Below are 18,295 nucleotides of genomic sequence, written 5' to 3' on the forward strand. Positions count from 1 at the left end.
ATCATTAGCTCAGCATGCTGGGAGAAGTTGGAGCAGAAAAGTCTTTTCATTGTCCCTGCAGCTGTTTTTCTGCCTGCACCAAACCTCTACAGCCTCATTTCTATTTGAAGTGATAACAGGAAATGGATGAGAGCGATCTGCTGCAGTATCAGGGTCACAATAAACTTTATTGTCCAGCTGCTGTGGATGAACACATGAGAGGAAGTGAACTCCTACAAAGTCTCATTTTAATGAGTGTGGCTGCTGTAAAGTGATGCACAGGAAGATGTTAACAAAAACTAATGAAACAGAGATGAAAGTAAACAGTGTTCATATTTGAAAGCACAGAGAATAAAATATATTGTGGTGGTTAATGTGCAGCTCTTGGTGATTTGGAGAAATCATGTTTTTAATCATGTTGTGGATTGAATTTTTATTTTATTTTATCTACAGAAGTTTTTCCCACCTGTGATCGTTCAGATTGATTTGTTGGGTTGACTTGAATCATGTGAAGGTTTAAAGCTGCACTTCCCCCAAAAAGAATAAAATATAATCGTGAAGAATGTAAAAATGTCTTCCTGTGTCAAACACAGCTGCAGTCAAAGCAGGAAGGAAAGCACTGAAACCACTGATCAAAGCTCATTAATCAAAGACTGCTGATCAATGGCAATGAGTACCATTCCCGCTGCAAGGGATCAGTGGTTGTTGATCAATGATCATGAGAATTTGCATATTAATGCTCAATAACTGACCTCCCAGCCCATTGTTCCTTCAGTGGTGCTCGTTTCAGTCATTATGCAAATGCACTGTTGAAGATTGAGGAAACCTGCAGTCAGCTGAGACTGAAGAAGTCACTTGGATGAGTCACGAAATGTTTCTCCCATGAAAAGCTACGTCCAGATGAACAGAATCAAAGTTTGGGGAATGGTGGAGTTTGGAGAGCGGCACCATGGGGGCTGGAGAGACTTGTGAAGTGGTGATCAGGTGTGGGCCTCTGTTATTATGAATGGTGGGGGTGGTGGGTGGAACTGGGGGGCTGAAGGAGTTGAAAGTGTGGGGTGGGGGAGTAACAGGTCTGTCCCTGTTTGTGGAAACCACAGGAGGAGCTGTTCAGGCTGTTGCTGGGTGTGAATTGTTGATGGAGTCTTTAAACTTGTAGTTGCTGTTTTCCAGACTGAAGCAGAGTCGTTAGCTGAAAACTGGTTTTAGAGGTTCATTCAGGACACCTTCTCAGGCTCTTACAGCCTTACCTGTATCATAACAAAGTGTATAAACCCCAATCCACCTTTAACATGGTCCTTCTCCCAAACCTTCAAATAGGACTTTCTGGCCCTGTCATAGTAAAGGGCTGCTTAGAATATTAGAGCCAATGTCACAAAGTTCCTCCTGAAGTATAAGTGAGTGAGAGAGTTTCCTCACTTTGCAGCACAACACGTCTCACAAGATTTCTACAAGCAATCAGAGTGAAATTTGTACTTTGTGTTGTCAGATGAACATATGAGACACTTTGACTCTTCAGTGCAGTGTGGAGCCTAACAAAGATCTGTTTTGTGTCCCAGCTGATCAGCAGGAGGAGAAGAGTCTGACGGAGCAGCAGAGGAACATTTTCAGCCATCTGGACTCAGCTGAGTCACTACAGAGGAAACAATGAGCTCAACACAGGAGGTGAGGAAAATATCACAGTTTCACCAAATAATCAGTCACGTCTAAAACTCTCATCCTCCCAACCTGTTATATGACTGTGTTGTATATTATTGTGTATTTTTAAATTATGTTTACAAACACAAAGAAATCACAATCAATTATCCTTCTTTAATATTAGTAGTATTATTATCAATTCAATTCTTAATACAATGTTATTTATACAGTGCCAAATCACAACAATAGTACAGGCTGTGATCAGCTGACCTGCTGCTCTCTGTGGATGTACACAACTGAATTCAACCAGATGTCAGCAGATGTTTCATGAGCTGTCCTGGCTGGTTTCCATCCTCTACACTGACAGTACACTGTCTTTATATTAGACACTATACTGTTGGTATGAAGGTGGAACTCAGTGAATGAATGTCAGCATCATGAGCTTCAGTTTAAATGAATCTCTGCTACACTTGATGTAATCTAACTGTGACATGAGCACCACAGTCACTGTGCACCAGTCACACACTGTTCTTTACTTTAAATCCATCACAGTTCAGCAAACGTATGGAACGCCAGGACTGCCATAATGAATTAATTAAACACACCATTAAATAATTAATTAAATGTGGCAATAATTAATTAAAATTGGAATTAATTAATTAAATAAATAGTTATGACACATGTAATTAATTATTTATGTATTTCACATTTTAATTAATTATTGACACATTTAATTAATTAATTAATTATTGACATATTTAATTAATTATTTATGTATTTCACATTTTAATTAATTATTGACACATTTAATTAATTATTGACACATTTAATTAATTATTTAATGATATATTTATTTATTTCATTTTGGCAGTCCTGGCGCCTGGCTCTCATCATGAAATAATTTTTATCTGTCAGCCTCACCCATCAAACTCAGGGGGCGGGGTTAACGCTGATCGAGTCAAAACCATTGCTTTGGCCTGGTGGCCATTGTTTCTAGCACACAACAACCGGCATGTGGAAGCTAACAGAACTGAACTTTGAAAAACCCTGTTTGTGTGTCACCAAATACCGTTTTAATATTTTTTTAGCCGAGAATGTAGTGGTTTAATCTTCATGTGTCTGGTCGGTTTGTCAAGATACAGCCTCTTTGCAAAAGTGCTTCGATGATTTCGGAGATGTCTGCCCAGTCTCACGGCAAAGCGTGGGATAGACCCGCTTGCCTCGCAAGCAATCCCACCGACAAAGCGCAGGCCCCGGTACACAGCTGTAGTAACCCCCGCTGACTTCTTTTACTGAGTTTATATTTATCGGTGTTTTATTTCCTGATGTTCTTATGTGTCCTACGTGTTTCAGTCGCCAATTCTGAATTATAACTAACATTAAAAACATGTTTAAGGAGGAGAGAGAGCAAATAAATCTGTTTAACATCTGATCTTTGGGTTTTTGTTCAGTAATCAGCGTGACCTGTGTATAAACACATAAAAGAGATAACGTTGGTGTTTCCGTCATGTAGTAACTGCTGGCTTTAACTGTACAAAGGTTGTTCGACACTATGAAACACATACAGACTTCATGATGTTCGGCTAATATTTTTATTGTGAATATTAATCATGCTGACCTCGCTCTGTACACCACGCAGCGAGGTCAGCATATCCACGATATCCTCAGCTCCATGAGTTAACACAAAGTTTCCCAGCTGACTATCTAACTGCCAACTATTCCAGAGACGTGAAAATATACAGCATAAAGAAAAGTGTAAGAGACTCAGCAGCAGATTAGAATAACAGTTATACATTTAATAAATCACCAAATGAATCCAAGAAACGAGCAAACCTGTTCCGACAATTTGAATTTGTATTCCCTCAGCTGCAGACTCGCTGCTGTTTAAATGTTTGAAAAGGAAGATTAGATATAAACAACGTCAAACATAGACTCAGTCTGCCTTCACATTTGATATGAGGCCAGCACGTATAGTGGCCTCAGCAGGCTATTACTGAAATACACGTGCTATATCATAAACTATGATATAAACAGGGAGGTCCTATTAACATGTTTAGTTTTAAAGGACACCTTCCTGCCTTTAGTCTCCTTCATGAGCAGTATTAGTTTTCTTCTAACATCCAGAAGTCTGCACAATGTGTTTCATAGTTTGTAACAAGCCTTTGACAGGTAAACATAACATGACCGAAAAAGCAAAAAAAAAAAAAAAAAAAAAAAAAAAGAGAGAGAGTGTTGACATAAGAAGAGAGAGTGTTGACATAAGAAGAGAAAATGCTCTCAATTATGGAGACAGGCAAATGGTTCATTTATGTTTGATGTGTGTTTATTCCTCCCTAAATATCGTCGGTGAAGTTCGCCATGCACGTCAGATTTTCCTGCGCATTTTTATACCTCTGCCAACAGAGAGAGAGAAAAAAATCACATTCTAACAGACAGCTGGTGCTTAGAATACAGTTGAATAACTATTAAAAAACAGATGATATTTAGATGATAGTTCAGTCTAACACATGTGCCAGTGAACCATTAAACGTCTGTGAAACTATGCAGTTATGAAACGTAACTTTAACCTCAGCCAAACCGATTTGCTCAGTTGTAAATAAAACAGCGAAGTAAACGTGACCCGACAGACAGAACCTGAGTGAATGAAGTCCAGCGTTTAACCACTGAGAGCTAAAACTCAGCTGAGGTTTGAAAGCTGTGTGCCGGTGATTGGACATCAGCCGCTGATGAAGCTGGTTCGCCTATAAAGTGCTCTGTAAGGAAACAAGCTCCAGCAGCTCTGCGCTCGGGGAAAACACTATATTTACTTATCTTGTGCAGAAAAATGCGCTGACATTGTGTTATATCGAGCACCGGCTGCCCAGTTAAACTGTGACTATCACCAGGTAACTAGGCGTGTTTCTTGAATTAGCAGCAGGTGTTAAACAGCTGACAGATGAGGAGGAGGATGCATGCAGGTAAACTGAGGGTCTGTTGAGCTGATCGCTGGTTTCGTGAGAAAAATGTCAGCTCGTTCTTTATGTTACAGAAGCACAGAGACACAAGACCAGGCGGAAAGAGACGATCGTTCGGTGAAAATGAGAATCTGCGAATGCAACATGTGGAACACGGAGAGTGGAATATGTAAACAAACCGGTTAACGTAACCCCCTCGGTGCACTCTGCATGCTAACTGTTAGCAGAGCTAGTGAAATCTCTGAAAACATCTGAGCACTTTTGCAAACATGTTCTATGTTGACAACCTGACCAGACATACGTCGCGACATTCGCGGCTAAAACACTGTTAAAAGTGTAGCTGGTGACAGAAAAACGGGGTATTTTAAAACTACACCACCACCATTGCTGCCTGTGATTTGATCTGCATTCTGGGATACCTGGCTGCCCCAAGTCTACACAAGCAATCGATTATCTATGTGATGGCCAAACCCGTGGCCACACTCTAAAGTCGGTAACTTTTGTATTTTCATTCTTCATTTGAACATAGTAATACATTTTAGTTGCCAATAACTTCATTGATTGGTTTGGATACATTTGTTCTATTTGTAAGCGCGCACATTTAGTTTACTTATGTATTCATACTACTTCATTTCTTTGCTTTCTGACTAACCTTTGTCTTTTTATTTCTTACCTGCCATCATCCCTGGGAGTTGCCGGACAAAAGATGGTAGCCAGGGTTTGAAACCATTAAATATGAAGGAAGATAATTGGACCACACCACCACTTCCTGCTGAAGGGGGGAATGTGTGTTTTCTTTACTTTAAAAACAAAGTATTTGTATTTAATTAAATATTTGAGTTTAGGGTTTAATGGGGTTTTTTGATTTTCTTCTTTAGTGTTTAGTTTATTAACAAACTAGATTGTACTGCTGTTTGTGATTTATGATTGTGTTTTGTTTGTTACCCCTCATGTGTCACAATGGTCTGATCAGCCATTATATATACCCTTGTATGTCATTTCATGTTTAGGTCAATTATGTACGTTTGGGCAGTCATTTGGTTTGTTAAGGTTGCAGTCGTTGCATGAGTTCAGTTTTGTTTCTTTGACCTCTTTTATGAGCTCAACATTTATTAGTCTTGTAAATATAATTTTTGGGGGTTAAATAAATGGAAACTATATTTTTCTAATAATTCCTGGGCTCCTCCTGTTCTTCAACGCGGTCCATCACAATCTAGGATCGACCTGTTTTGACTTACTTTGCACGGCAACCAATCAAATGTTAGAGAAGCTGCATGGGCAGCGTTAACCCCGCCCCCTGAGTTTGATGGGTGAGGCTGACAGATAAAATTATTTCATGATGAGAGCCAGGCGCCAGGACTGGCAAAATGAAATAAATAAATATATCATTAAATAATTAATTAAATGTGTCAATAATTAATTAATTACATGTGTCATAACTATTTATTTAATTAATTAATTCCAATTTTAATTAATTATTGCCACATTTAATTAATTATTTAATGGTGTATTTAATTAATTCATTATGGCAGTCCTGGCGTTCCATACAAACGAACCTGTTTATCCTGCACTAACCTGCAGAGGATCTTCATGCAGTCTTTAAATAACACAGTTAATCTGCCTCAGATTGTTTTGCAGCATCTTTCACAACCTGAAAAAACACAATGTCACATGTACAGACCCAATGTCTGATTTCAACACATGAGGACTTACATGTAAGCTTTAATCTCCAGTTGATCAAATCCCACTGAGCAGTCCTTCCCTTTAAATCTAACCTCTCTTCTTCCTCTCCTGTCCTGTGTGTCTAATCTTTCTCCATCTCTGAGTGAAGTTAGCTCTCTTTCTTTTCTCTCCCTGTGATGTGCAGCAGCTGGACCTTTAGCCAGCAACACACTGTGAGACAAACTGCACACAAACAGTTTGTGTGTTTGCTGATGTTTGTTGATAGAAACGCTGCATTTGAAATTACCTGTTTGTTCAGGTGCTGTGCAAAAAAGAAAGAAGAACAACGTCTCACTTTAACTCCTGACTATGACTCACAGTTTTGCCTCTTTCATCTCTTTTTATGTTTCAAACCCTGGTGATTAGTACACGATCAGGATTGTCTTTCATGTCTTACTGTTTAGGTTCATATTGGTTTGATGTTTGATGCCTGCAGTGATGAAATAACTCTCCTTAAATTCCTCAGACCAAAAGTAACTCATCTGTTTTTTAAATGTAAGGAGTAAAAGTAAAAACCCTCAGGTTACAAACAGATATTTTACTTCATTAATCCAAAATAGTAACTGTTACATTGAGTTTATTATCATTGAAGAAATTAGAAATTTATGGAAATATATAAAAGGAAACATAAAGAATAAATGAATCCACAGTAACCCTGTGATGAATATGATTAAATATTTTAATTGTTTGACAGCACTCATATTTATTATATATTAATGTATACTTACATATTAGTAAATAGGCTTTTTAAAAAGTTGTATTTCACAGGAGAGAACCTGTGTTAAAAGATTGACGCAAATATTCTTTATTTATTTCATTATATTGCATGAATGTCTGTTACATGCTTAACTATAAAGTTCAAAAAGTGTAATTGCATTCTGGCATATTGATCAATGATTGCAATTAAATACAGAAAATTGAGCGATTTATTAGATTATCTATTAGGTTATTATTTTTAATCTATTGACAGCACTACTTGTATCAATAAAAGAGCTGCAGCTTTCACTGACAGCACATCATGTGGTACTTTAACTTTTGTACTGTTTTCATCAATTAATTTTGCAGTTAACATGTGAACATGTTGGATGATCTGTCTGCTGTCACTGGGTGGTGCTGAGGTCTGAATCTGAGGGCAGCTCCTGGAATCACAAAGACAGCAGAACCATCACAAACTGAAAAATAAAGTTTATCCCTCAAATCTGAAATAAAGCTGATCCTCTCTGTCCTCACACACTCGGGATCTGAAGTTCTTCTCTTACATATTTTCCTTTCTACAGCTCTGCTGACAGCTGACATATGAGCTGTTTATTAGATAAGGACAAAGCCTTATATACTAACAGATTTTGCAATATGTTTACCTTTGAGTTGTAGGTGCTATGTAAATTGATAAAAATGAGATGGAGCAGGTTTCAGTCCTTGTTCAGTCTGCAGCTGCATTGTGGTCACCAACATACGCAGGCATTATAACTGGTGTTTCAGCAGTTGCCTGGGTATTGGACAAGAAATATTAAAGCTTCAAATTATTTCTCTCAGAGCATGTAAGCTGTACAGAGTAATGTCCATGTAACTGTGAACAATAACTTATTAAGAATTATCCAGACTGTTTCTTTTAACCAGAATATTTGAAACAAACTTTATTTTAACGTAAGCTACCAAACAGCTGTAGCTGGTTTCATGCATAAATATTGGGCTTTACTATTTTAATCTATAGTCAATGATTGAAAAATTATCTGAGCAGATTTCTTTATTTTTTGTCTGACCCCACTCCCGTCTGCTAACATAGAGGAGGCGGGGCTTATGATCTAGCCAGACACTAGTGAGTGATAGAGACAACGTTTTCTACAGTCATTGGTTTGAACAGTCATGAATTATTTTTAACACCAGGTTGGATGTAATGTGTTAGAACTACCAGCAGGTGGGGATAAGAGACCTTTAAGGTGTTTGGTGCCACACTCCACCTTCAGGTTTAAAACTAGTGTTAATGGAGGAAGTTTGAAGGTTGAGTTTGTTCCACGACTGCATTTCACTCACTGCCTCTGTTTGTATCTCTGTCACTGCAGGACCAACATGGAGCGAGAAGTCAGCGCTCTCAGGAGGCCGACAAACCTCACAGAAGAAAGAGAGAGAAAAAACACACCTGTGACAAGTGTGGGAAGGAGTTTGCTAGGAAGTCTACACTAAAACAGCATCAGGTCATCCACACTGGAGAGAGACCGTTCAGCTGTGACTTGTGTGGAAAGTCTTTTTCCTGGAAGCGTTCCCTAAAACAACACCATCTCATCCACAGTGGAGTTAAAGCACACAGCTGTGATCAGTGTGGCAGAGCTTTTACTCACAGTAGCAGCTTACAGAAGCATCTAGTTACCCACTCTGGAATTAAGGCGTACAGCTGTGACGAGTGTGGCAAAACTTTCAGCCAGATACGGAATCGAAATAGACACGTACGCATTCACACCGGACATGATGTGTACAGCTGTGAACAGTGTGGCAAACCGTTTATAACACATACAAAGTTACAACAACACATGTTTACCCACACTGAGGAGAGACCTTATAAATGTGACCTGTGTGAGAAGACTTTTAAATCTCCACATGACCTGAGACGACACCAACAGATCCACACCAGAAAGAGACTCTACAAGTGCAGTTACTGTGAGGTATGTATTTATATTGTTATCTTGTCATTTTAGCCTGACTGTTTGGAACAACTCTGCTCATTAAACTGTGTTAGCATGTTAGCAATTCTACTGCATGGAAAAGCAGCTCTGAGTGATTATTCAGATTTTCATTTCAGTTATGATTTTAGTATTACTGTAGTATTATGGTGGTAGTATTGTAGTTATTGCAGCCCAGTAAACTGTTAACTGAAACAGTAAAATGTAATTGGACGTCTGCAGAGATGCTCTTTATTTCAGGCGACATTCAGGATAAAAATGTTGAAGGACTGACTTACACTGTCTTTGTGTCTTTGTTTAGAAGCAGAGCGACACAGATGGATCTAGTTCTCAACCCTGTCATCAATGTGGGAAAGGGTTTCATTGTGACCTTTGTGGAAAAACTTTCAGTCAACGATGCGCCCTAAAAAGACATCAACGTAGACACACTGGAGAAGAACTGAAAAACTGCAAAGAATGTGGGAGAAGCTTCCCTACATCACATCACTTAAAAGAACATGAACTGATTCACAGTGGGGTTAAAAAGCACGTCTGTGATCAGTGTGGGTCATCTTTCATTACTGCAGGTCAGCTTAAAAAACACAAACGTGTCCACACAGGAGAGAAACCATACAAGTGCAGACACTGTGACAAAAGCTTCACACATTCAGGTAATCGTAACATTCATGAACGTACACACATGGAAGGAAACTACAGCTGTGACCAGTGTGACAAGAGCTTCAGGAATCTCAGTTCATACTCCGAACACAAACGATCCCACGTTACTAATAAACTGTTTCACTGTTACCAATGTGCCAAAACATTCAATTCATTATCTGCTCTGTGCAAACATCAACGTGATCACTCAGGGCTGAAATCACTCCCATCACAGGATCACAGTAACTCTGAAGAGACAGAAAGATCCTTTTCTAGTTTGAGGGTCAAACTTAAAATCCTTGAGATCGGGCTCCACAGAGTTCAGATGTAAAAATCTGATGAGACAGCTGTGAACAAAAATGTTCCTCTAGTAACATTTTAACCCTCAGGGGTCACCGGCATGTCAAAATCACATGACCAATTTAAAAGCAACAAGATGCAGTAACCCAGAGTCTCCATTTCAACTGGAGTCGAAAGTGTGGACTTCAAACTATGTACCAGTTTTTAAATTGTGTTGACAGGCCATGTAAAACCAGATTTATGTTTTAAAAAAAATACACGCAATTTAAAAAAAAAAAAGAAATAAAACAGCATTGTATTTAGAGCACGAAGAAAGGGTATAAGCGGCATGTTCTAAGGAAGGCACTAGCAAACACTCTCCGCTTGCAGGCAAAGAAATGAATAAATAAAAAGAACACCCCTTCCCTATTTGTGTTAAAGTGAACCACGTCAATCAATAAAAAAACTATATGGCAACATGTGGCATTTGGTTGTTTAGGAAGATGGGGAAGTTTTAGGAGTGACGCCAGCAGTCACTGTCAGAAGAATGAGGCAACTGCTGAATGCAATGACAGTGTTGTGGACTTTTTATGACATATTAGAGCTGGGCGATATAAGATTTTTTTCATATCACGATATGTTTTTTTCATTTCAGGCGATAACGATATCTATCACGATATAAGCCAAATAACTAATTTGTAAGATTTAAATGTGCCGTTGCTCACAAGTAAAATGTGAAATAATCAGCAGCTTGTTTTTATTTAAAAATTTATTTCCCATAATAAGTTCAACAGGGTAGATGTACTTAAGGAACATGAGACGTTTTCAGATAAATAAAGGCAAATATTGCAAACTACACAAAAGGCAGCCGCTAAAGCGTTTAAGTTTCAAAATAGAACAAACGAAACAGACTAAATTGTCAATTCCACTTAGAAACAAAATATTAATTCTAAAAATAAATCTTAGTTTGTTTTACAGAAGAACAGACAAAACTGACTAACTTTTGTCAATATCAAATAAACTGAGAACTAAAAGGAAATTCTCAATCTCTCCTTGTTGTATAGCTTAGCTTTTCAAACAGTTTTAACAGTTACTTTAGTCTGACAAAAGCCGAATGACGAATTAGCGCTTCCAGTCAGAGACTGAGGCTACGTCCACACGTACACGGGTATTTTTGAAAACTGAGATTTTCCGTTTTCGTTTTAAAAAATAATCCCGTCCACACATAAAGGCAGAAATGAAGGAAAACGCTGCTATGAACATGCCAAAGCAGCAGGTGGCGCTAGATTCCTAACCGTGCAGAAATGTTGGCCAATCAGAAGTCTAGAAGCCTCGGTGGGAAAAAGTAAACAAAGCTGGGTCATAGAAGCAGAACAGAGTCGTATGTGTGGAGGGACAGTAACTGTGTGTATATGTAAGCATTTAAACACTGCAGAGAGTAGAATTAACAGTAACAGTATTGTAGAAATTCACAATAACGTGGCGCACAGTGTGACGTCAAAAAATGCGCACACCTTTCACGCTGCGTTTTCTCCGTTTTTCTAGTCCAACACGTAAATGCAAAAACTGAGTTTTTAAAAATCTTCGTTTTCAGTGACCAAAAACGCCGTTTACGTGTGGACGAAAGGTGCAGACGCATAGAAAAATCTGCGTTTTCAAAAATACCCGGGTACGTGTGGACGTAGTGCATGCACCAGTTTATTGTATTTCCAGACTTGCTTTCGGCACAATTTACAGTGCACGCTACTCTGTTTTTTGTCAGACTTGAAATAGCCGAAATACCTTCACACTACGGAACTTCTATGGCTCTTCCGTTCGACAATCTCTCCGGCATTGGAACCATCATCGGTTTTCTCTTCGGTCACGCTCGGTTGATTTTTCTAGTCGGCACACTCATTTCCTCCATTACCCGGGCGGTACGGTGGCTGGCTGCTTCCCAAACAAATACACATGTGCGGCTTGGCACTTGTGCTGTACGTAACAAGTTACGTGACGTGACGCTGCGGCTGTGATTGGTTCAGCTCTGCGCTACTTAATTTGGATTGGCTGTTTGTTTTTTGTTTTTTTTGTTTTTTTTTAAGAGGACAAGAGCGGCGAGGTCTATCGCGATAGTTTAATTTTTCTATCGAGAAAAAGTTATATCGCGATACATATCGTTATCGTTCTATCGCCCAGCTCTATCATATCACATTAGTTATGTAATATCACTTTCTCACTTTACCATAGTAAGAGCACTCCTGTCACTAGTTTACATGCATGTGGAAAGTTAACACAGTGAGGCCAATGTAATGGGAGACATTAAACAGATAGTGAGACTCCTTCTGCTTATCAGGGATGTAAATTCTTAGGTGAAGGCTAAGCAGAAAACAAGGTCATAATTCTCTCTGTGAGGAGGAGGTATAGCCCCCCCGTGAGAGGGGCCAACATGTAAGAGTTTGTGGAATGTTCTTTGTCTGTGTCTCTGTATATAAGATGTAAGGACGGTGGCCACAATTCAGAGGTGGTCCTGATGTTTCACTGGGATGCTCTCTCCACATTGCAATGTGTTTATTAAACCCACTTCAAATCAAGCTCACTGGGTGTGTTGAAGGTTATTGTTAAATTTTCCACAACAAACAATTCAGGGAACTGACATGTACATCCTCTACCTAATCACCCAAAACCTCGGCTGATTGTGACCCACACCCGTTTTCACACCTTGGCTCATGTGATTAGGTAGAGGATCATCAGGGGGTCCTTTTGACACTCTTTGGGATGCTGTGCAAGACATAAAGCTAAAATACAAAGGTTTGGACACCGTTTTGCATGTTTCCCTACTGTAGGGGTCTCTGCAAGCATACAGAGCTCTGAGAGGGTACAAGTTGACAACTTTGGAATTCTACTAGAAACAGTCGATCATATTTGTTGTCAAAGCTGAATTCAGGGCAAACTACGCTAAATTAGCGTTTTTAGCTAACAGCTACAATAAGCATAAAAGTTACATTACGGCTATCATTTGTTAACATGACGCTTGTTCTTATACATGTAATACATTTATTACCAACCTGAGAGTTTATCCGCTGGTCATTCGACATGACGAATGACTTCTGAAGTCTTAATTCAGCTCAAGATGCTGTAGATTCCCGTCAGTAACACTTTCGGTCCGCTAGTAAAACGTTGTTCTATTAATCTGCGCTTGAACCGGAACCGGATGTAAGTTCCAAAAAACTGAATTTTGGAACTGAAATTGAATTGTAGAACTGAAACTGAATGGTGAGAAACGAAACTGAAATTATTCGAGAGCTGAATTTTTAAAGGATAAAATGCAGTTTCAAAGCAAATCAATTCATTTTCAAAATATAAAATGCAATTTCAATTTAGTGATGATCATTTTCAAACCATAAATTCAATTTCAAATTAGACTAATTCAAATTCAGTTTTCAAAAGCATTTATTCAAGTTACAATTCAGATTCAATCTGAGGAATTCAAATTCAAATTTAACTTATTCAAATTCAGTTTCTGATGGCACAGATTTCTGCCCATAGGCCCTGGTCACATAACCTCAGAGACCTGCTGGGATGATAAGGAAGAAGATCAAATTCAAATTTTATTTGTCACATACACAGTCATACGCAGTACAATATGCAGTGAAATGCTTAGACAACTGCTCATGACCTAAAGAAAAAAAGACTATGAATAGGATAGGAAATAAATATGAAAATTAAAATGAAGGGTAAATTTAACTAGTAAGGAATAAAATATATAAAAATTGAAACCCAAAATCCTACAGGGAGCACACTTAATTCAAACTGAAAGTCCAGTAAATATTCAGGAAATTTATGTTAAATTACACTTAAAATCTAAATTTACATGTGATATTATGTAAAATTAACACTGAATTGTAATTTTAAAGCAGAAAGTGCTACTGCTGTAAGTAAGCCTAACAGCTTCCAGATCACTTATAGTTCTGGAAAGATGGCAGAAGGGCATCACTGCTCATTTCTACAATCTCTCAAATGTTGGAATACAAGCCTTTGTCCCATAAAAATGTCTACTAAAACCTACAAATGAAGAGTTATCCTGGAAAAATAGGGCGCACACTAGTTACCTCAACAATTGCAAGACAGCCTTGTCCCAGATGGTCATATGAAAAAAAAGGATGCCATTAGGACTTAATCACCATTTTATCTGAAAAGTTATATATAGCCTAACTGGCATCTAAAAAGTAAAAAAAAAAAAAAATGTAGATAAAATGTTGGTTTTGATGAAAAAGGCTGGTGCTAATTTAAAGAGTCGAGTCGGTAAAAGTAGATAAATGTTTTAATAAATATACATTTTACAGCATTTTGTGAACATACACAAAAGTGGCCATTTTTGGCAACAAGCTGAGAGAGAGTTTTATATTTTTTTCCTCTCCATGAACAAAAATAATAGTGCATGATAATGTTGATGTTAATCAATTAGATGTGCCAGACTCTACTATTAATAATACAGCAGTCCCTCGTTTATCGCGGGAGTGACTTTCTAAAAATAACCCGTGATAGGTGAAAGCTGCGAAGTAGCAAACTGTATTTTTTTACTATTATTATAGATGTTTTAAGACCGTAAAACCTCTCACTACACACTTTATACACTTTTCTCAGACAGGCACGAACCTTTTCACACATTTCTCTTTTGTTTAAACACTCTTAAAGTTCAAACCTTCACAGAAACATAAGTCCAGTATTACCAAATGAAACCATGCAAAACGTTTCATCGGCATTGTTGTGTTGAGGAGAAAACTTACAAACATACAGTAGGCCACAGCACTTCAGGGTTACACTGCTCGCGATCCAAGATTTATATGAATTCGACAACCTGAACGCATTTTGTACTGTACAGCAGCGGTCTCCAACCTTTTTTGCACCACGGACCGGTTTAATGTCACAAAAAAATTTCACGGACCGGCATTTAAGATGTCGCGGATAAATACAACAAAATAAAATGATACAGACAAAGAAAAAAACTGTGGTATTTTGTAAAGATAATAATAAACGCACATTCACTGTGTAATTGTGTAACTTTATTAGCAGCGTACTCCTGTATTGTATGCACTTGTATTCAAACAAGTGCATTGTACTAGAAAGAGGCTTTTGAAGGATAAAAAATGTAAAAAGTAATGACTATTTTAAATTTATGAAAAAGCCTTTATGTAGAAAAAGTAACAAAAAAACGAAAAGATAAAAAATAACACATGGACACTTTTGGCCATGAACAAGCTGAAGGGATGGTGATGTTTTTTAAATAAACTCAGAGTATTAAAAACACTTAGAGCCAAATTTATTTATCAGCAGCATCACTAGTAAAAAAAAAAAACACAATTTAGTTTTCGCTGTAAAAATCGATTAAACTGAATTTACGTGTTTCCTGTTACTGTGGAAGTCGCGTGTTTCCAGTTAGTGTGGAGGTCGCAATATGGCGCTCCCCGGTGGTTGCAGCCAGGTGCTCCTGTGGTTTGCGCAGACAAAGCTGGATTTTCATTCAAAGAGAATAAAGTAGTAGCGACTTTTGGATCGATATCTGCATCGATCTGCCCACCCTTGTCTCCTGGATCGTAGCTGAGATCAGCGTGAACCACGTGGGTCTCTGCTCCCTGATCTGTTTCCTGTGTTTGGAAAGAGTTGCAGCTTCATCGCGGAGTTTCTCTCGGTTTGTGGGCTCATCTAAAGGTAAGCACCGAGCTAACTTTACTGTGAGTTCAGTTCATGTTGAGTTTAGCTCCTGAATGAGGTCTTCTGCTGCTCTCCTCGGTGTCTGTTCACAGTTTATTGTGAACACGTTGAGAGAAGAGCGAGAGAGTGTTTGGAGAAAAACACCAACTAATCATTAGCTCAGCATGCTGGGAGAAGTTGGAGCAGAAAAGTCTTTTCATTGTCCCTGCAGCTGTTTTTCTGCCTGCACCAAACCTCTACAGCCTCATTTCTATTTGAAGTGATAACAGGAAATGGATGAGAGCGATCTGCTGCAGTATCAGGGTCACAATAAACTTTATTGTCCAGCTGCTGTGGATGAACACATGAGAGGAAGTGAACTCCTACAAAGGCTCATTTTAATGAGTGTGGCTGCTGTAAAGTGATGCACAGGAAGATGTTAACAAAAACTAATGAAACAGAGATGAAAGTAAACAGTGTTCATATTTGAAAGCACAGAGAATAAAATATATTGTGGTGGTTAATGTGCAGGAGAGTGTGAAGAATGTAAAAATGTCTTCCTGTGTCAAACACAGCTGCAGTCAAAGCAGGAAGGAAAGCACTGAAACCACTGATCAAAGCTCATTAATCAAAGACCGCTGATCAATGGCCATGAGTACCATTCAGAGAGTTGGGGAGTCGCTGCAATCACAGCATTTGATCAATGAGCTTTGATCAGTGGTTGTTGATCAATGATCATGAGAATTTGCATATTAATGCTCAATAACTGACCTCCCAGCCCATTGTTCCTTCAGTGGTGCTCGTTTCAGTCATTATGCAAATGCACTGTTGAAGATTGAGGAAACCTGCAGTCAGCTGAAACTGTAGAAGTCACGTAGATGAGGGCTGAAACGTTTTTCCTACTGCAAAAGCTACGTCAAGATGAACAGAATCAAAGTTTGGGGAATGGTGGAGGGGGTGGGACTGGGGGGCTGAAGGTGTGGAAAGTGTGGGGTGGGGGAGTAACAGGTCTGTCCCTGTTTGTGGAAACCACAGGAGGAGCTGTTCAGGCTGTTGCTGGATGTGAATAGAGATTGAAAATGTGACGTCACTCAGGGGTAAAACCGCAAAGAATTCTGGGAACTCGTGGCAAGCGGTACTAGCGCACGCAGGCTTTCAATTGAAATCAGTTATACAGCGATAAAAAGAAACACAAAAAATGGCAAGAAGCTGTTGTATTATTAACTGCAATAGCCGGTCGCATGACAGCCACGGAAAGCCGACGGGTAAAGAGATCGGTTGTTATCGGATTACGTCGTTGAAGAGAAATTGTTCGAGCCATGTTTCCGAAGTAACAAAGAGGCGACTGGATTGCAGCCATTCAAAGACCAAATATAACGTCCCAGAACACTCCAGCTCACAGGTTAGTCTGCTCCAAGCATTCCCACAAAGGTCAGTCTGCTGTTGTAGTTAATGCGTCATTTTTCTTAACATAATTGGTGATATAGGTTACAAGCAAGTCTGGCGCTGAACAGAAATTGTCGCACTCTGCTCCTTTGTTTATTGTGCATAAATAGTGAATTGTCCTGACACAATATTGCGTTTCGCTTCTGTTATTATGGTACATTGACAAAAACATATACTTTTATTCACAGGATAAAACAGTTGTTTTGTATCACTAATTGCCCAGTACGATTACAACATACAATATTATTGTCACTGCTACATTTCTGTGATGCTACCAGAAATTATTTGTACTACTAATTAATTACCATTGAGCCCAAAGGTCCTATTAAAAAACGGTTAACGAATGTGTATTTATGACGACGATTTGTGAGACTGGTAAACTTATAATATGTACGATGGTCTTTACTTTCTACACGGTGCATTTCAAGGTCCTGTACCCATCCGTCGGTAAACTGTTCCTGGGCTTGTTGCAGTGACCTGAAGTTACTAAACTTCACGAGTGTATGCACTCACTCCAAGAACCGTATAATTATAAATATGAGCGTGGTGAAAGTTGGGCAGCACGCTAACGTATTTTGTCCCTCTGTGTGGTCGTAAGGGTCTAACCCTTTCACTAGTTTGATTTTTTTCCTCGTATCTTTTCTTTGACTTTTCATCAAGTCTGTCTTTGTACGGACCGGCATTGTTCTCCTTCGTTTTGTACATACCTTTTTGGGGGGCAAAGAAAAAGCAAGAATTTATTGGAACCGAAGAATGAACGTTTTGCGGTGCTGCAAATGCTTGCATTTGATGCAGGTACTTGGATTGTTTTGCCACGAGTTACCGGCATGCAATGCGCGAAAGTCACATGGTCTGTCAATCTCTATTGTTGATGGAGTCTTTAAACTTGTAGTTGCTGTTTTCCAGACTGAAGCAGAGTCGTTAGCTGAAAACTGGTTTTAGAGGTTCATTCAGGACACCTTCTCAGGCTCTTACAGCCTTACCTGTATCATAACAAAGTGTATAAACCCCAATCCACCTTTAACATGGTCCTTCTCCCAAACCTTCAAATAGGACTTTCTGGCCCTGTCATAGTAAAGGGCTGCTTAGAATATTAGAGCCAATGTCACAAAGTTCCTCCTGAAGTATAAGTGAGTGAGAGAGTTTCCTCACTTTGCAGCACAACACGTCTCACAAGATTTCTACAAGCAATCAGAGTGAAATTTGTACTTTGTGTTGTCAGATGAACATATGAGACACTTTGACTCTTCAGTGCAGTGTGGAGCCTAACAAAGATCTGTTTTGTGTCCCAGCTGA

General features: G+C 38.8%; 1 protein-coding gene across 1 annotated transcript; it reads left to right on the forward strand.

The window, feature by feature from the left end:
- The first annotated feature begins 551 nt into the window (after positions 1 to 551).
- LOC146566969 (uncharacterized) lies at positions 552 to 12,419 on the forward strand. Its single transcript, XM_085286617.1, has 4 exons — positions 552 to 963; positions 1,539 to 1,644; positions 8,354 to 8,950; positions 9,270 to 12,419. The coding sequence occupies exons 2-4, from the start codon at positions 1,627 to 1,629 to the stop codon at positions 9,933 to 9,935; spliced, it is 1,281 nt and encodes a 426-aa protein (XP_085142743.1). The 5' UTR covers positions 552 to 963; positions 1,539 to 1,626; the 3' UTR covers positions 9,936 to 12,419.
- The last annotated feature ends 5,876 nt before the right edge of the window (positions 12,420 to 18,295 follow it).

This window comes from Mchenga conophoros, linkage group LG9, assembly GCF_057382185.1.
Source record: "Mchenga conophoros isolate Kocher_MC1m ecotype Shallow Benthic linkage group LG9, M_conophoros_male_GT1.1, whole genome shotgun sequence".
Lineage (NCBI taxonomy): Eukaryota > Metazoa > Chordata > Actinopteri > Cichliformes > Cichlidae > Mchenga > Mchenga conophoros.

What these genes read in the sequence shown, in the direction of transcription:
- LOC146566969 (XM_085286617.1), top strand. An exon ending in ACAAGTGCAGTTACTGTGAG is followed by an intron (nt 8,951 to 9,269) that starts GTATGTATTTAT and finishes GTCTTTGTTTAG; the next exon opens with AAGCAGAGCGACACAGATGG.